Source organism: Babylonia areolata, chromosome 23, assembly GCF_041734735.1.
Source record: "Babylonia areolata isolate BAREFJ2019XMU chromosome 23, ASM4173473v1, whole genome shotgun sequence".
NCBI classification, from domain to species: Eukaryota; Metazoa; Mollusca; class Gastropoda; order Neogastropoda; family Buccinidae; genus Babylonia; species Babylonia areolata.
This window is the reverse complement of record NC_134898.1, coordinates 2,774,947-2,795,538: the sequence shown is the minus strand read 5'-3', so window position 1 is coordinate 2,795,538 and position 20,592 is coordinate 2,774,947. Positions and strand designations below refer to the sequence as shown.

General features: G+C 42.8%; 1 protein-coding gene across 1 annotated transcript; it reads right to left on the bottom strand.

Annotated features, from left to right (window-relative positions):
• On the bottom strand, nucleotides 1-16,280 carry LOC143297780 (uncharacterized). The gene is made up of 4 exons (XM_076610260.1): nucleotides 16,121-16,280; nucleotides 9,092-9,445; nucleotides 7,434-7,610; nucleotides 1-5,394 (listed from the first exon to the last, which is right to left on the bottom strand). Exons 1-4 carry the CDS (start codon nucleotides 16,181-16,183, stop codon nucleotides 4,303-4,305), a joined length of 1,686 nt encoding a protein of 561 aa, XP_076466375.1. The 5' UTR covers nucleotides 16,184-16,280; the 3' UTR covers nucleotides 1-4,302.
• Between the last annotated feature and the right edge of the window lie 4,312 nt (nucleotides 16,281-20,592).

Below are 20,592 nucleotides of genomic sequence, written 5' to 3'. Positions count from 1 at the left end.
TAATTTTTATAAAAAAAAATTTATTCATCCAGTCCGTTTGCGGTTATATGATTCTGTGATACATGGCAAGATGTATATTCAAGTCTGCTGTTTACAGAATAGCATGTCAATATTCAAAGTAGATTTGTGTAATTGTTTTTCTTTTATTTCAACAATATGAAAATATTCTTTTGCTCCCCTTTTCTTTTTTTGTTCCCCAAACAAAACGAGTCATTTGATATGTTTGCATATGGCTATTTTCCAAAACAAACTGAATTTAAATTTTCAGTGAATACAAACTAACTGATACAAAGATAACAAAAATATACTACTTTATGTAACACTGTCTCACATCTTTCATCAAAATTTCAAAAAGATTGCAAGCAGGAAAAGTATGCATAAACTATCAACAACCATATGAAGCAAGTTTTGATATATAAAAAAAGATACTAACACAGTTCTAAGTAGGATGGAAAACAAGAAACAAAATATAGCACAAAAACACATGTCAAAAGTACACAACCCACTGAAATATATACTGCTGTCTTCACCAATTTCTTTTTCCACTGATAAACAAAGACAAGACATCATCCAGATCAACTTAATGCAAGGCATTTGGGGTGTCATGCAATAACATTGTAACAAAATTGTGTTGAAAAAAACAACAACAAAAAACAATGCCAAAAAAACACTGGCTCACTGTTTATGACTGCATAATTTCTTCGTAACAGACAAAATGTACACAGTTTCATTCATGTGCATTAATTCACATTCACACACACACACACACACAAGCATGCACATATGAAAGGGAGAGGGGCCGCTGTTCTTCACTTCCTGTGTAGTTATGTCCAATTTTGTCTATGTCTTAATAAAAATCATAATCCTGATATAACTAATATAATAAGGGACATAAAAATGTCAACATAAACAAAAATGCAAAGCACACAAAGAAATCTTGACACAGTCAAATCACAATTTTTTTTTTGTTTTGTTTTTGTTATGCTCCCATTTCGTATAAACCTTGTACCACAACAGAGAGGTACAGAATGAACAAAGATATGTTCTTGAACAGTGAACATCTTCAAAATTTGGGAGAAAAAAGTGGCTTCAGTGAGTTCAAAGCCCTTATTCCCCCAGTTAAATATAATTGATAATTCCACCATAAGCAACAATAGTAATAAAATAATAAATTCATCACAAATTACAAAGAAAGATTCTCTTCCTTACTCTTATATGTTCTTCCTTCTTCCCTCCCTTTAAACCTGTAAATCATGGGTAAATTAGAAATATGTCCATTATATTAACAAAACTACACACAGACACACACACACACAATCACTGTAGCATTCTTAAATATTCTTAAAAATCAGAGAAAAACAAGCAAAACATCCCAAATTGGTCACTTTATAACAGGCATGATTTGCTTCAAAAGAGGTTACAGAATAATTCAAGTGCACTTAAGTACAATCTGCTTTTTGTCAGCAGTACTCAGATCAGTGTAACATTAACAAATTTACGGGAAGCTGTGTTCAGAGAGATCTATCACAAAATTCATTATTGTAAATATAACGGATGCTGTAATAATGGCAACACACCATGGCAACTCAAAAGCCACAGGGCTCAAGAAAAAAAATTAAAAGAAAACTTTCTGATCTCCAATGAATACAATTTTTTTTTTTTTAATGCAGAAACAAAAATATGCACAAAAAAGCACTTGTTCTATCTCAAGCATTATCTCTGCTCTTTTTCTTTTCTTTTCTTTTTTCTCTCTCACATGTACATATACACACAAGTTCAGATTACTCACATTCAGTTTTCAGGCCAGTCTATTAAAATGAGTAGGGTCTCACCAAAGGGAAGACTCAAAAAAGTCAAAAGGAACATTTCCAGAGCTCTGCATTTCTTAGAAGTGTTTAACCATTGATGAAATTTATCTGTAATGATCCAAATCTATACCAGTTGCAGCACTTGTGGAACACATGTTTTTTCCCCGTAGACTTCACAGGTTCAAGTAAAAGGGGTCCCATAACCTTCCACAGACATACGGGCAGTGAATTTGTATCCACTGTGTCCACAGTTTGGCACAGGATGGCAGAGCCCAGTCCTCTGTCCACAGTTTGGCACAGGATGGCAGAGCCCAGCCCTCTAATTCCGCTGTTTTAACCTCTCCCAACCTATGTCAGGAACATCTGAAGTAAAGTACCCTTCCCAAGGACACATAACCATGCCAAAACGGGGCTTGCACCCTGACCACCAGAGAGTCATGAAAGTGGGTAGTGGGGTGAACTTTATGAAACAGCAGCGCACATGGGAAAAAGGGGCACGCCTATGACAATGCATGACAGCACATACCTACTGAAGTGTCAGCACAGGCCTGGGGAAGTTGGTGGGGGAGTGTGTGATGATGTTCTCTGTCATGCCTTGCTCACAATGCTCGCTCTCCCTGCACTCGCACCACAGCACATTCATCACTGAACGCAGACCCTTCCACAAAGCTGATGATATGGTCATCACAGGCAGTACTATGGCTTTGTTGTTGTTTTTGTTTCTTTTTTTTTTTTTTTTGCTGTTATGAGTTAATAATAAGAATAACATAACTTTGTGTACATTGATAACTGGGAAATATATCTCCCCATCATGACAAAATCTTTGTTTATAAAATGGTAAAAATGTGTAAATATATACATAAATATGTTAAAAAAAAAAAGTAAATCAACATAAAAGTAAATGAAAAGTACAAACATAAAATGAAGAGATATTTATAAATATCAAACAAACAGAATAAAGTGGAAGAATGAAAACTTACTTCACTAATGACAAATAACAGGATCGGATTCCAAATCCGAGGCACTGAACCATCCACATTCTGAAAAAACACTTAAGCTTCCTAAAGTTTTTGCAGTCATTTAACAACAGAAGACCTTCAAAGACATTTGACACCAATCTCTTGTTGAAAACCTTCAGTCATTTTCATCAAAACTTGCCAAAGAGAGTAAAAAAATAAACCCATTCGCACAGAAAATAAGTGGACCATAAACAAAATTTGGTGATAAACTCTGCATGCCAGCAGTGAATAGTTGTTGTTTTTTTCTCTCTCTCTCTCTCACAAACACTAGCACAATAAAAAGTAAAAGATGCCAAGTCAAAGGGCAGGGTAAGACCATCTCATTGACACTATTCTCTGAAAATGGCACAGCAGCCAGTGAAGACAGACATGTCCAGTTTTTAGCGGTAATGCACACATATAGATAGGACTTGCTTCATGCTTCTCTCCCTTTAATTACTCCTCTACCCCTGGTCCTCCCAGATGTTATTCTCTTCTTTTATTGTAATAGTTATGCACAACACTTTTCAAAAAAAAAAAAAAGCTTCAAATATATAGGCACAAACTCAGAGCTTTGCATCTAAAATCAGACTGCAAAGTTTGGCTTATCTAAGTTATTACTCATGCAAAACAAAAACGAAGTAAACACTTCAATAATGAGATAGTGATGATCAACAGAGTTCTCAGCTGTCTTCTTTACCATTATTTTCAGGATCCTGGTCTGTACATTCCAGGTAGTTCTCATCCTAACATTAACTGAAAAAGCTGACCGACAGACTAACTGTGGATCAAACACTAAACGTTCACGTCCATCGGTAAGTCGGTTACATTCACAGTTCTGACACAAAACTTGGCGTCCTAAGACTTAACAGAGCGTATGTGTTGGGGGTTGGGGGTGGATGGGAAGAAGAGAAAGAGTGTTTATCTGGATGAGGTAAACAAACTTCATCCAGTGTTTTGACCAGTGATTCAGTTCACTCTCTCTGATGAGGTATTCAACAAAAATCCTGTTCATTTTCCACAATTTTACAAACCTGAAACAAAAAGCAATCACACTGCAGTGTTTGTTCAATCAAAAAACAAAAAAAAACAAAAAAATCTTTTATCTATATCATGCATGAGTGGCCCCCTTCCCAGTCAGCATCACTGAATTCTCTAACATCCCTCATTTTGTTTCCCAAAATGCTGAAACTAATGAGGAGTAAGAGTGTGTGGAGGGGGGAGTTGGTAAGGACTGTTTTCTTTACAATTTCATTTCTTCTTTGCAGTTTTACAAACTTTTAACCCAAAAAGACGTATAGTAACAGCAAACATTAGATCCTTCTGTTTTTCAATGTTTCTTGCATTATCATCACCATCCTCAGTGACGAAAAAAGACAAAAGACAGATGAAAGAGAGACAAAGCAAAGTGGAAAACGTTTTGCAACAACAAAGCGACATTCTTCATGCCTGTAATACAAGTCAACAGTGACAACATCATTTTCAAACTAAATGAATCACTCCACGTTGGCCACCACTGCCTGGTCAGCAGTGATGACGCTGTCCTTCACCACATCCCCATTGCCCACCTCCACCTTCACAACACCACCACCGACCGTGTCATCACTCACTGCAACACCACCCTCAGAGTGAGCAGTGACGACAACATCATCGCTGGCGCTGACAACAACGGCATCATCACCCCCATCCCTGTCACCAGCGGCGTTCACATCATCAACGCCACCATCCTTTATCTGGCCTTCGATGGCAGCAGTGGCATCCACATCGTTGACGTCCCCATCGGGGGCAGGGGCGTTGACCACCTCAGCATGGTCAGCCGTGACGACATCCTCAGCCAGTTCCTGCAGTGTGGGAGCGGCCTCAGCACTGACCTCCTCCACCCCCTCTCCCTGGTCAGCCACAGGGGCGGACGCCACATTCTCCACTTCAGCACGCACCACCACCTCTTCCTGGTCAGCCACACCATCTTCTGCAGAAATGTTCACACCTGCCATCTCCTCCGTGGGGGCAGGGGCTGGGCTGACAGACATCTCATCCGCAGGGGGCATGGGGGGGCATATGGCCACATCGGGGGGAGGTGGGGGTTGGTGTTCCTCCTCCTCCATGGGGCCAGGGGGCTCATCGGCTATGGGCATGGGGGGGCAGACCGCCGCGTCAGGAGGAGGCACAGGGTCGTACTCCACCACAGGGGCAGGGGGCTCGTCGGCCATGGGCATGGGCGGACACACGGCCACATTGTTGTCGGGGGGAGGGGGGGCATGGAACTGCTCCATGGGGGGACACACAGCCACGTCATCCATGGGGGGGGCAGGGGGCTCACTGACGTCCCCATTGGCCCCGGCGACGGCCGATCCGGCCAGCATGTCGGCGATGTCCTGGGGGATGTCCAGGGTGTAGGTGAAGTTCTGCAGGGTGGGGCGGGGCCGCCGCTTCTGGCGCTGCATAGCGTTGCGCGCCTTCTTCTCATAGTGGAACACGATGTCCTGGTCAGACGGCATGGTGGACCGGAAGGCTTCTGTCTGGTAGGCGTCCGCCAGGTACTTCCAGATGTAGGTGTGCTCTGCCGGGATGTCGTAGTCCAGGTATTCCTGGTAGAGAGTTCAATAGAATAGAACAGAACAGAATGTGTCTTTGTTACCAAGTTTACTAGGGTCACAAGGGATGGATACATACACACATACATACATACATATACATACATACATACATACATATATAAGACAAGAAATGCAAGGTATTAGATAAAGACATTCAATTCATCTACCAAACGTAACAATCATCACTTCATATCAGCATCATGGAAAAAGAAAGGCAAACCTTGATTCTCCTAATAAATCAATGAACTTTACCTTAACTTAAGAGTTACAGCCGGGGGAGGGGGGGGAGGAGGAGAAAAGAGAATCACAGTTCTGGTCATTCATGCGTCTCTGGATTGAAACAGTTGAATTACCCCCAACAATATTCATTTTTTGTGACTAGTGAAGGATCATATACAAACAAATATACTAGGAATATTATCATATAGAATAATTGTTGAAAAAACAACAACTTTCATTTGACTGATAAGAAGAGTGTTCACAAAGGTGATAGCCAAATCAGTTTTATCAATGAATATCACCCTGCCAAGTTCACTCCCTCTGCTTCTTGTTATTGCTGCTGAAAAGCATATGTTAACTCTCTCCGGACGAAGGAATGCTCACGCATTCCTACACAAAACGTATTCGGATTCGGACGAAGGAATGGAATAGCATTCTCCGAAAGTAAAATTCCATCATGCGCTGTACACGTGATTTTGTGATTAGCCAAGCAGAGTGCGCTATTCTGGGTCACTCCACAAGCGAAGAGTATGATTGGTCAGCCTGGGATGTGTGGCCTGTCTCGCACACACACTGACAAAGTCACTGACCGGTCGTCTGCTCGTGTGCCAGCCTGTTAGCAAAGCGGGCTCTTCTCAGAATGTTGTGAAGAGAACAAGGCAGTGACGGCAACGTTTTAGGGTTGCCGAAGTACTTGAAATGCTACAAACTGAAGGGTCGGACACTGAAGAGGTGGATGATGATGAAGAAGAACGCGAATTTAATGCAGAAAGCAAGCATGGGTATGGTGATTTGGGGTGATAAATTGGCAGTATTTTCTACATATGGCAAAACTGTAAAAATAAGATGAGAAATTTGATTTTGTTATATGTAATAGCTCAATACGTAATAAACCAGTTCTGAAAGTTTCATTTTCTTACACAGTATTTTGAATTTTTTGTAATTTTTTTTCCAAACCCTTACAAATGGGCCATCTGTGGGGAAAAGCAAGGGAGAAAACTTGTCGTCCCGAGTGAGTTAAGGTTTACCAAAGATACAACTACAGACACACACACATAACTGAAAGAGGTACACTGGACAGTCAGAGAGGTAAGGAAGTAGGGCCACTGATCAAGCATAAAATGACGTCCATGGAGCTTTGAAGATTGAAAGGACACACATCAAATTCAAGAGGTCCTGGATAACCCTAAAATTTTCTAGAATAATCAAAAACCATGGGAACTATGTATCTGAGCTGAAGTCTGATGCTAGGATTGTCTGCAAGACTTGTTTCCCTTTTCCTACAGGACTTCTAGGTAAAAGAGTTCTTGGAACCACAAGGCTTTTTAACTGATCAGAAGCTCCGGGTGGTGGAAATATGTTGATCATATTGTATTGTATTGTATTGTACTGTATGGTATTGTACTGTATTGTAGTATTACTCTTTTATAACAACAGGTTTCTCTGTGTGAAATTCAGGCTGCTCTCCGCAGGGAGAGGGCATTGCTACAGTGCAGCACCACCTTTTCATCTTTTTTTCTTCTGTCTGCAAGTGTATTCGTTTTCCTATCAAAATGGATTTTTTTCTAAACAATTTTGCCAGGGACAACCCTTTGTTGCCTTGGATTCTGTTATGTGCACGAAGCGCATGCAACAAACAAGACCTCAGTATATCGTCACAATGACTTTGCGTGTAGACCACCACCACTCAAGGTCTGTTGGAGGGAGAGAAAATACTGCCGAGTGTGGGATCTGATCCTATACGCTCAGATTCTCTTGCTTCCATGGCAGGACAAGTTACCACTTGGCCAACACACTGATATGAAACCTACCTTGCCAGCGACCCGTATGTGTTGCAAGCGAGGCAGCAGATAGCAATCGGCAAAGGACAGGACGTCATCCACCAGGTACTTGTTCTCATCATCACTCTCCAAAAAGTCATTGATCTTCTTCAGGGAGGACGACAGTCGCTTGTTCGGGGAGCCGGCAGATAAAGAAGCGTTGAAGGCCTGAAACAAACCAACACTCCATCACAGCTCCTGAGACCTGGAGCCATGGATACAACACTGTCCCCTAACAAACCAACACCCCATCACAGCTCCTGAGACCTGGAGCCATGGATACAACACTGTCCCCTAACTCCTAACAATGCAACAGACAAGCTCTGTTCAATCTTCACTTACAAGGAACATGATTCACTGGTTTAAAAAAATAAAATAAAATAAACATCATCAATCTCTACTTATCCACTGACTGTCCCCCTGAACAGCAAACAGATTTGCCCAGAATCCTGAAAAGATCAACAGACCTTGGCCAGCATTGAAAAAAATAAAAATTAAAAATAAAAAAATCCCCATCTCCAGTATGCAGATCTAGTAACAAGGGCTCAGCTCCCAAACAAGCTAACAATAAACAAACCCTTACAGCCAAACAGGTTTTTGAAACTTTAAAACATGAAAATGAAAAGACAACTTCAAAACACCAAAGGCCAAATATCTAAAATGACTGTATCAGGAACCTGCGTCAGGAACACAGATGAGAGTATGGTACTGCGAGTGTCAGCTTGTTCCCCTGAAATAAAACAGCCTGTGTTAACACTGATATTTCAGTGGGAAAGATCATTAATTCTAAGGATTGGGATTTTTGTTGTTGTTGCTGTTGTTGTTTGTTTGTTTGTTTCAGTCCATATTTGCCTTTTAAAATTGAAATCAAGTGGAATATTTTCTTGCTGTGCTTTATCAATAATCACCAGAATTATTTTCAAGTAAATAAAGAACAAAAAAACCCAACCAACCAAATAATACAAAAAAACTTGTATCCTCATCAAAATACTTTCAAGGATATAAAAAAAATGCATTTTTTTTTGGCTGCTGTTGCAATCATAAAATAATATAAAATAACATACTTAAAAAATCTGTATGAATCCAGCCAGACAACAGCCAGTGCCGTCATTCACACTGCACAATACTTTTTTTTTTTTTTTTTTTGATCAGCAGATGTGGTGTGGCATATGTGAAAGTCTGCATGCTCTGACACCACCTTCTTCTCTGTTCATGGGCTGCAACTCCCATGTTCACTTGTATGTTCACGAGTGGGCTTTTACGACAATTTTACACCGCCATGTAGGCAGCTATACTCCGTTTTTGGAGGTATGCATGCTGGGTATTTTCTTGTTTCCATAACCCACCGAATGCCGACATAGTTTACAGATTTAATGTGTATATTTGATCTGCTTGCATTTTCACAGAGAGGGGGTTCTGGCACAAGCAGGTCTGCACATATCTTCACCTGGGAGATTGGAAAAATCTGCAGCCTTTACCCACCAGGCGCCGTCACCGAGATTTGAACCTGGGACCCTCAGATTGAAAGTCCAACACTTTAACCACTCGGCTATCGCACCCATCTGACACCACCATTCAAAGTGAAAAAGCTGTAAGTGTAACTCACATTGTAGAGTTGTGACGCCAAAGTGAAAACTAAGTGTACTCACATTGTAGACATCCTCCACAGCCTGCATGGCGGCCACGTTGGGGGCGTTCTTGCGCTTCAGCTCTGGGCACTTGACGTTGATGCTCTCGAAGAACAGCTCCAGCTCCTCAAAGGTGTCGTACTTGGTGCCCGTCAGGTCCTGGCCACGCTTGTCCCGCCCCTCCAGCACCATGACCACAGGGAACTTCTTGCTCCAGCCCTGGTCCACCCCAAAGTTCTTGGGGGGACAGTCGGCCTGCACCGTGTACACCTTGAAGTCAATGTTGTCCTGGTTCTCCCCCAGCAAGCAGGTGATCATGAACCAGTGCTGGCAGATGGGGCACGACCCTTTCGTCTCCTTGTCGATGGCCGACGCCTGAAACAGTCCCCAGTTTCGGTTATGAATGCTGTAGTTAAGTTTGATTGGGCATGACCCTTATATCTTCTTGTGGCTGATGCCTGAAACAGCCTAGGTTTGGATATCATATATACATGAATGCAACAAGTTTAACTGAATGAAAGCCTCATACTCACTTACATTAAAGAGTCAAAAGTTTGACAAGGCAGGACCCTATAACCTCCTTGTGAATGGCTGAAGCCTGAAACAGCCCCAGCTTTGGATACGAACGCCACAGTTGAAGAGTTTAAGTTTGATTGGACAAGACCCGTTCACCTCCTTGTCAATGGCCGGAGCCTTAAACAGTCCCCAGTTTGGATATGAATGCGACAGAGTTAATGTTTAATTGGGCATGACCCTTTTGTCTCCTTGTTGATGGCTTTATCCTGAACTATCCTGAACAAACCCAGTTTTGGATGTGAATGCCACTGTTGGGAGTAAAAGTCTAATTGGGCATGACCCTTTTGTCTCCTTGTTGATGGCTTTATCCTGAACGATCCTGAACACCCCCAGTTTTGGATGTGAATGCCACTGTTGGAGTTAAAGTCTAACTGGGCATGACCCTTTTGTCTCTTTGTCGATGGCTTTAGCCTGAACACCCCGAGTTTTGGATGTGAATGCCACTGTTGGAACAAAAGTCTAATTGGGCATGACCCTTTTGTCTCCTTGTCGATGGCTGAGGCCTGGATGAGTCCCCAGTTTTGTATATCAATGAAAGCTTCAGACTCACAGAAAAGAGTCAAAGTTTCATAGGGCATGACCCTTTCATCTTCTTGTGAATGTCGGATGGCTGAAAAACTTCAAAAAGGCAGAGTTTGGAATATAAATGTGATTGATGGTGTGATGGCCTTGCACCTGTTTTTTTTAGGTAGTATTTTACTTAAGATTTCACATCTTATTCTTAGTGCTAAAGAGTTGTTATGATTCCAACTAGACTGCTGATGCACAAAAATAAACTTTTCTTTCTTATGTGTGTGTATACATACATGTGTGTATGCACACATACATGTGGCACAAACTGACAAAGCACGGAGTATAAGAGTGTGTAATTGTAAGTGTACATGTACATGAATGCATGCTTGTATGTGTGTTTTGTGTGTGAGTGTGTGAGAGAGAGAATGAGTGTGTGTGCATGTGCATGCCTGGTTATGTACTTGTTTTTTTCCTTCATCCATAACATTTTATATTTTTAGGTCTACACATTTTGTTTTATCCTAATTCCCAGTTAAGCACTGCTTTCATTATCATTAATGCCTTTTAATGTTAAAAGAATTCCAGTAAAGCTGTACACACCTAACAAAAACAAAACAAAAAAAAAAGTTTAAAAGAACAAACAAAGTGTTCAACCCAACCCAACGGTGTGATTTTTTCATGTTTCTCAAAGCTGAATTTGCAAGGCTTACCATTTGCCGTGAACAAACATGATACTGAACACTGGGTGACACACAAACTCTCTCTCAAGGCCTTTCCATATCACCTTTCACGCGGGTTGAAAAAAAAGAAAAAAAGATATGGCTCTACACTCATAATTCAGCTCTTTTCCTCACCTTCCCTTTTGGGGTATGCAAACTTCTACTTGCTCATCAGGTTCAACCAGTTGCTTAATCTCTATAAATATTTTTTCTTGGCATACATCTTTTCAAATGCACAGTAATAACATATAACACACTTGTCGCAGACAACGCATACACACACATGCACACGCATAGACACACATGAGAAGAAACACACGAATGTGCACCATACTGTCAGTGCCTGAAAGAGGGAGTGAATTAGTCATAAGGATTTTTCTCTTTTTTTCTTATTAAAATTTTTTGTTTTGCTTTTGTTTCTGGTTTGTTTGTTTTTGTTTTGTTATGTTTGTTTTGTTTTGTTGTTGTTGTTGTTTTTTTTGGGGGGCGGGGATGCGGGGGCAGGGGAGGGGGCACGATAAAGACATGTACAGGGCACTTAAAAAAAAGAAGAAAAAAGAGTGATGCAACTGCTCCAAGATCTTGCATGCAGATGGGGCTAAAAAAAAGAAAAAAAAAAGAAAAAGGGTAATGCACATGTATACAAGTTAAAAGATGATAACCATGAGGAACAAGAAACAGTTGTGTGTTGAGGCAAGTGAAATAAAATGTTCAAGACTGGAAAACATGGCTTAAACCATAACTTACAGTTACACCCATGTAAATGGAATGTCTAGATTTTTTTCCCTTCTATTTCTAAGCTTAATTCGGTGTTGACAAAGTATTCCAAGTGAAAATGAATTAGTTAAAGTTTACCACCAACACACAAAGATCCTACATATATGTATCACACAGACAGATTTACAGACAACTGAAACAAATGACATTTTGTAACATAGACTTTTATGTCTGCACACAAGAACCAAAATCCTGCATCAATACAATACAAAAGTTGATTCAAACAGTACACTTAGCAGAGATAAGGAATATAATGCAAACTTGTTTAAGTACCTATATACACCTTACATGAGTGTTTAAAAACAACAACAAAAATCAAGAGACAGAAAAGTGAGTGGGGTCTGAAAGGAGCCTGGAGAGAAAAGGGAGATTTAAGTCTTTTCCATTATCATTACAAGTTTGTTTTCAAAGTGAACATGTAAGGAATGTAGCTAGCAGGAAGAAAGGGTAGAAAATGTGATGTCAAAAGAATTTCGTTCTTCTTTCCACACAGGCTCTTTTCTCTGCTAATGACAGATGGATCAAACTGAGGCAGAGAGAGAGAGAGAGATGTGATCATTCAGGTTATGTCATGCAACAAAGAAAAGAAGACAAAAAAAAAGAATGGGGATACAGACTTGGAGCACAGACTCTATGCTGAAGAATGTGGTGAATTTGAAGTTTACTGCTGGGAGGCATAACCAGTCATGGGGATGGAATACACCTCCTCTGACAAGCATCTGTCAATTTTCTTCTTATGTAGACAATACATAGACAATTATGTAATGTGAACTTTGCCAAATTGAGAAATATCTTCAATACATGCATAGATAACCTAATTTATTTACTAACTGTAGGGAAAACATCTGCTAAAGTTCTCAGTAACTGGTTAAAAATCTTTCAGTTTCACAGCTGAGTTAAACTGGCATGAACTTTACATTAGAAATTTAAATAAGCAAGAAATGCCTAAATATATTAAAATGCCTTGAGCCATTTTGCTTGAAAAATCTCAAGTGCTTTCATACATGCATATTTGTTCTGTTTGCTCTGTATGGGCATGACAGCCCTGTAGTCCCAGGAGGTATATATATGTGCTTTAAATCCCAAAAGTGCCCAAACAGGCAAAATATTTCCTAACATTAACAAAATGCACAATGCAGAACTGAGCAATGGTGTGTGTGTGTGTGTGTGTGTGTGTGTGTGTGTGTGTGTGTGTGTGTGTGTGTGTGCACGCGCATGTGTGCTTGTGTGTGTGTGTGTGTGTGTGCGTGTGTGTGTGTGCGCGCGCGCACGCACACACACACATGCGCAAAATAGTATAATAATACATAAAGATACATCACAATCCACAATCTGTCAGTGTATAGAAAATACCATATGAACCCTGGAGCCCTGGAGTGTACACATCCATGTTTTTCTTTTCTTCTCCCCTCTCTTTTTGTGTGCATTCATGCATGCATTTCTGTGTGTACACTGTTTGAAAGATGTGTACTTGTTGTACATTTACATCATTATGAAAACTAAATTTTCAACAATACAGACTTTAAATAGTCTTACAATTTACATTACATTTACAAACAGTCTTCAGGACCATGTATGTATGGGTATGTGTGTGTGTGTCATTTGTTATGTGAGTGTGTGTCACTGTGTGTGTGTGTTTGGGCATGCGCACACGTGTGTGTATGTCTGTCTGTGTGCATGTACATGTGCATAATTGTGTGTGTGTGTGTGTGTGTGTGTGTGTGTGTGTGTGTATGCATGCGTGTGTGTGTGTGCATCCGTGTGCATGCACATGAATGTTTTGCACTGGTAGGAGACAAACAAGAGTGTGTCAGTGGAATTGCGCAGAAGGCATTCTTAACATACATACAGTGATTGGGGCGGTAGGGGGGGGTAAAGGGGGGGTGGTGGGGGGGGGGGTGCAAGTGCATAATGTGCATATATGCATGCCTCTGTGTATTAAGCCTGAAGACATAAGACTGAGAGGTAGACAGACTAAACAGCCTATGTCCACACAATGTATCACCAAGTGGTGTTTGCACACGTGCACAAGGAGCCCCACTGAGATCCCACTGCGCAGTGAGGAAATACAGTGCAGCAAACTATCAGTCACTATCTCCTCACCTTACCTGCAGGCTACAGGGGACTCCTTGAACCCCAATTCACATGCTCCACACCCCTCCCTCCTCTAATTCCCCCCTCTGCTCCCTACCCCACCATAGCTTCTAAAGGGGTGGGTGTGGGGGGGTGACTGTGTGTGTGACAAACCTGGCTCTTCTTTCTGCCCCCTCCTCATTATCACCCCCCTACGTATTGTTAGTCACCCTCCACCTTTCTTCCTTCCCACATATATCTATCCCTTCCTCCTCCACCTCTTTCCTCTCCACAGTGTCAGACATTTGTCAAGCCTTGGCAAAGGACACCCTCCCCATTTATGGCTGCCTATTCATACTGTATGGTGGCAGGCTTACACTTACAGCAGGCACCCATGGCCTGCATAGCTGCCTCCACACTGCTTCACAATCTGTTTAAAATGCAAGAGTACTTCTTCACCGGCTCAGCCCTTTTGCTGTGTGTGTTAACGTGTGTACAGGATTCATCATCTACAATGGCACATCTTCAAACCATGTGTGTGGCTGTTTGCTTTCATACGCTTGTTTGAATAAGACCCCTAAGTATACAATGTACAGATCTCACTGCCAGTAGGCACACACAAGTAGCGATAATGTTTTGGGTTTTTCTTGTTTTGCACATGTTCACAGTGAGTGTAGCTGAAGACTTTCAAGCTTCATGACTGGATACATAAAAATTCTTCACATATGACCTTTTAGTTTTACGACATCTGCAAATCTCTTCACTTAAGTCTTATCATCATGAATAAAATAAGTGTATGTATTGATCTGGCAATAAACTGTACACAGTGATTCTAATCAGAAACAGAGACTTTACAAAAGACATGAGAGATCCTGCATGCTGGACAACTACAAAGTACAAGACATAAAAGATCACATACAAGTTTTGTTGCCAATAAAAACATGGATCAGTTTTTTTTGCTTTTAGCTATATGTAAAACATAAATTTACACACTGAGCTCATCCAGTCCTTTTCTTATCCCCCTTCCATCACCCAACAAACTAACCTTTTGCCCCCAATGACCTTCAACTCTCTCCCATGTCACGTACCTGGTACTAACAAAACCCATCTGAATGTGATACTTTAATAAAAAGTACTTACTGACATCAAGCAAAAAATTACTGAACTGAGCACACTGAGTCTGAGTTTGTCTAACATGCCACAATCTTGTATTTAACACAAATTAGTAAACTGCAATTAATCAATTATATATCACAAACTCTTTCCAACCCACCAGACAATGCAATCTCATCTACATTAGTTCTTTGCTTTTTTGCTTTAAAAAAAAAGGAAACAACTGCCTTATCAACAATGAATAACACATGAAGACCTACAAGCTATTGTATTGAGAACATGACTTCTGGCTGCACTTTAATCTGAGAGCATAGGTCCATTTTTTACTGGTCTCTTTTGAGTTTAAAGAAGAATAAAATGAATTACCTAAAAATTAAATTTCCCTCTGAATACTTCTAAAAACTCTTAAAACTGATTTCATTATTGATGTGCATTCATGAATGCAGAGATGCTCTTGTGGAAATAGGCACACAGTGACAACTGACATACACTTTGTACCGACACACATGAATGCACACAATCACACACACATTGTACACACATACACCTATTGCCGCACACTCACTCACACTCACATAATGTTGTACAATTACACACACACACACACACACACACACACACACAGAGCGAGATATTGAAAATCATGAACAAATGAAAGTAATTGAGAATCGAAAAAATGCTGAAAACAAAATAACTTCCTGGCCTGCTGCTTGATGCGTCAGTTCGCCCTTATGATTTATCTATGAGTAATGCACATACCACCAAGCCCTTTTTCAAGGTGGAATGGGCAAATCTGGTGGTTTCCATCCAAGTCGACCTTAAACCAGCTTTTGTATTTTTATGTCGTTGACTTAATCAGGCTAATGGTCTTGTTAATTTCTGACTGTACGGTCTACCGTGCGCGGCCGCAATCAACGTGGTTAATAAGATACAACATGTAAACTTCCGTAAGATATTGATTGACTAATGTTTTTTGATTAAGTGTTCTGTACAAGTTCTTATTTATCAGTGCGACAAACATTTGAACATTAGTTTTAGTTTATTGAGCAATTTTCTAGGCCTGCTCACTGAGACGGCTGAAATCTTGTCCTGTCGGCAAACACGTACTTCAAACGACCGACCCACACTTTTTGACTCGTCTGTTCACGAAAGTAGGCTGAATACGAGCAGTCGTGGAATGTCTTCGTTTTTAAGAAACTCCGCCATTCCCGACAACATGCGACGTGACAATCACATACACATCAGTCAAAGGACAGCAGACTGAACAAATTCTGCTTACCTTGATGTACAGTTCAAATCGCTGCTTCGTCCCGCCATCACCGCTAGCTCCATCTGCAGACATTTTGGTGAAATTTAGCCGAATCGCTGTCGGCTGCTAGCCCACGGATGAATCTCTCAATGACGCACGCAGCCTCGCCCCCACTTCGTGCCTCGCCCCAATGCTTCAGCGTGAGGCAGTACGCATGCGCAGCGCGATTTTTTTTTTTTTTTTCCATCACGTGATTAGTTTTCCTTTCACTTTCGTTGAGCGAATACGGTCAAATCCTCATGAAAATAATCACCTGGATACTTACAGTCATCTCAAACCGTCATTTCCGTTAAAGATCACCTCAATATACAGACACAAACGCAAACATTTCGCTTTTGCTTGACATATTGCATGCATGAGACTTGCGGCACAGATGTGAACAATACTACAGTTGACTGCTGAGCACAAGTCTTGCAATGTGCACTGTGCATGAAAACGCAAGTATAACAGTCGACGAACGCATTACTTTGGCTGCACAGCGGTTTGCGTGAGCGCTCGTGCATGTGTGTACGTGTGTGGGTGTTCGTGCATGCGCCGTGCGTGCGCCGGTCAGTGTGGATGCGTGTGTGTGTGTGTGTGTGTGTGTGTGTGTGTGTGTGTGTGTGTGTGTGTGTGTGTGTGAGTGTCAGTGTGTGCCGTGTGTGTGTGTGTGTGTGTGTGTGTGTGTGTGTGTGTGAGTGTCAGTGTGTTCCGTGTGTGTGTGTGTGTGTGTGTGTGTGTGTGTGTGTGTGTGTGTGAGTGTCAGTGTGTGCCGTGTGTGTGTGTGTGTGTGTGTGTGTGTGTGTGTGTGTGTGCGCGCGCGCGCGCGTGTGTATGTGTGTGTGTGTGTGTGTGTGTGTCAGTGTCAGTGTGTGCCGTGTGTGTGTGGGTGTGGGTGCGCGCGCGCGCGCGTGCGTATGTGTGTGTGTGTGTGTGTGTTTGTGTGTGCGTGTGTGTGTGTCTGAGCCTGAGTGTGTGCCGGTGTGTGCTAGCCAGTATAAGTGCGTGCGTGCGTGTGTGCAGTGTGCACTGGCACTGGTGTGACGGTGTGTGCGTGTGCGCGCGCGCACCGGTGTGACGGAAATACGACATGCCATGTGCGCATCAGTGTAAGACAGTGTATGTGCGTGCGCGTGTGTTGCGTGCCCTGCGTGCGGCAGTGTGTGCAGCACGTGTGTGTCAGTGTCAGCCTGCCGCGGTCTGTGTGTGTGTGTGTGTGTGTGTGTGTGTGTGTGTGTGTGTGTGTGAGACTGAGCGTGCGTGGGTGCCTGCGTATTGTGCGTGTGCGTGTGTGTGTGTGTGTGTGTGTGTGCGACAGTAGCGCCTATGAGTAGCGATCGCACGTGCGCGTGTGCGCGCGTGTGTGTGTGTGTGTAAGAGAGAGACTAACGGAGACATGACTCAGAGAGAGAGAGAGAGAGAGTGAGTGAGAGAGTGGCAGAGACAAGACATAGAGAGATGAGAGAGACTGAGAGAGACATGACACAGAGGGAGGGAAAGAGAGAGAGAGAGAATGGCAGAGACAAGACAGACAGACAGACAGAGAGAGATGACAGGGAGAGAGAGAGAGAGAGATGGGGAGAGAGGGGGGAGGCAGACTGACAGACAGAGACTGTCAGAGACATGACAGAGAGAGAGAGAGACAGAGAGACAGAGAGACAGAGATGAGAGAGGGAGAGAGACTGACAGTCATGACAGACAGACACAGAGAGAGAATGGCTTTTACGAACGCACTACTTTGATTATAATAACACTGGAATGTGACGCGATTTTTATAGCGGCGCACTGCTAACTCTAAAAAGCTCAGTATGCGCTTCACAACAAAAATGTAGAAAATGATGTAAAGGCCCACACATGCAATTCACACACATAAAAATGCACACACACACACACACACACACACACACACACACACACACACACACACACACACACACACACACACACACACACACACACACACACACATATTATACGAGTCTGAATTCTAATGTCACTCAAAGTGAGAAGAACTTATAAGAAAGAAAAAAAATACTCGCACACGCCGACGTACACTGACATCAATCAACAAGTGCCTTCGTGTGAATAAATTAGGAAACGCTCTGTCTGTCTGTCTATCTCTCTCTCTCTCTCTCTCTCTCTCTCTCTGTCTCTCTGCTTTCATAAATATAGATGTATATAATGACACAGGTTTATGACTCCCAAAGACATGCCTGGATATAGCTCCGGAGGGCCCGACTGCTGAAAGAACGTGTGGACCACTTCCATCCTGATTTATGTGGCTCTGGGGATGTCACTGTGTGTGTGTGGGGGGGGGGGGGGGGGCGGGGGGGAGGGGGGGGAGCCCAGGGGAGGGCGAGCGACAGGAAGGGAAGGGGTGGTGGTGGTGGAAGGGTTACAGTAGGGAATGGAGCCAAGGAGAACTATGTTACTGTTAGGCTTTGGGGATGCATCGTGCTTGAGATGATTGTCTTTGTCGTCTGCTCGGGCAGGAGTGATATCACCTTCGTCAGTCATTATCATCTTCAGTTGTTAGGTCGGTCATCACTCCTGCTGCCGTCACAGCTGCTGCTACAACAACTACTGCTACGACTACTGCTGCGTACGACTAATGTGCCTGCCTGCTGCTGCAACTGCTAAGTTCTACGACTAATGAATAATACTGAACAACAATTACTCAATTATTATTATCATTATTATCTTCATTGTCATCATTATCAGTAGCAGCAGCAGCAGTAGCAGTCGTAGTGGCTGTAGTATCATCGTCATTATTATCATCATCATTATCATTATCGTCTGGAATCTGGAACGATACGTTGCAGGAACCTTTGCAGGTTATCATGGCAACGGGTGATGGGAGTGCAGTCCATCTGGGCCAGGAGGAATTTTTGTTGGTTGGATGTCCCGTCACACATATCGGTGATTGAAGATTAGCCACTAGCTTTACATGGGTTTAGGTTTCGCAACAGCTTGCCTGCACCTTCCTCTCTGACCGTGAGGTTGTTGATTTGCGGTTCTTGGGGGGGCATTCATTTTGTATTTTTGTATTTTGTATTTCTTTTTATCACAACAGATTTATCTGTGTGAAATTCGGGCTGCTCTCCCCAGGGAGAGCGCGTCGCTATACTACAGCGCCACCCATTTTTTTGGGTATTTTTCCTGCGTGCAGTTTTATTTGTTTTTCCTATTGACGTGGATTTCAAGTTTCTACAGAATTTTGCCAGGAACAACGCTTTTGTTGCCGTGGGTTCTTTTACGTGCGCTAAGTGCGTGCTCCACACGGGACCTCGGTTTATCGTCTCATCCGAATGACTAGCGTCCAGACCACCACTCAAGGTCTAGTGGAGGGGGGGTGGGGGTGGGGGGAAATATCGGCGGCTGGGCCGTGATTCGAACCAGCGCGCTCAGATTCTCTCGCTTCCTAGGCGGACGCGTTACCTCTGGGCCATCACTCCATTTGTGGTGGTGGAGAGCCGTCACTTTTCATCATATTGATGTTATTCCGTCTTTGTTGCTGCTGCTGTCCTTATTGCTGTTGGCGATGTTGTTGACCGTGTTTTCCTTGCGACAACAACAACAACAACAACAGCAACAGCAACAACAGCAATCAGCAGTTCAGTGTAGTTTCAGCGTAACCAGCCATCATGACCGCAACAGGCCCTGCAACAACAACTGACGGTCAGCTCGGAAAGAACACAGCCGGTTCGCGAGGCATCAACAGCCCTTCACTCAGTCTGTCGCTTTGACAATCCATTGTTCATCGATATTCTTGGTGACAGACACACAGACACACAGACAGACAGGCTTCGGCCAGACAGACTGGCGCGCCGCCAAGCACCCTGTGGCAAAAGTTCATCTTTTATCACACACCAAACTTCCCCTACCCCCAACCCCCCCCCCCACCCCACCCCCACCCCCCTTCCCATTGCCCACCCTCCTTCCACCGACACCGCCTTCGGCCAAACATTAAACTTCAATATGCTGCAGCCAGATTTTTCTCTTACCCCCTCCCTCCTTCCCCCCCCCCAACCCCTACCCCCTCACACCCGCTCAACCCTAACCCTCTTCCCCCGGCTATGCTGACTAAAACGGTCAGATAAAGAGTCCATCAAAACCAAAGTCAGGCTTTTTGCCAAAGGCAAACAGAAGAAAGGCGAAATTCACACAAAAAAGTACTGTATAGTTAGTTCAGGCTGTGACTTTTTGTTTGTTTTGCCGCATCAGTAGATCGCTTTGTGATCACCACCAATCTGTGTTTTCTGTCCCTGAGGAGAATGCGACGTCACTGTGACAGAGGCAGAATCGAACCCTATGACACTATAGCATCATAGTGGACCGCTCAGCCACCGTGACCGATCAAGGCTCCGAACATGACAGGTGTCAGTTCAACGAAAACATGTGGAAACAGAACTGACAAGGAAAACAAAGGGAGGAAGAAAAGTAAAAAATAAAAAAATAATTAA

Excerpts from the sequence above, each read along its gene's own strand:
- LOC143297780 (XM_076610260.1), bottom strand. The coding sequence starts at position 16,183 with ATGTCTGCAGATGGAGCTAGCGGTGATGGCGGGACGAAGCAGCGATTT. Across the intron at positions 9,446-16,120 it reads GATTTGAACTGTACATCAAG|GCGTCGGCCATCGACAAGGA; the intron begins GTAAGCAGAATT and ends GGACTGTTTCAG. Across the intron at positions 7,611-9,091 it reads CTGTGGAGGATGTCTACAAT|GCCTTCAACGCTTCTTTATC; the intron begins GTGAGTACACTT and ends GGTTTGTTTCAG.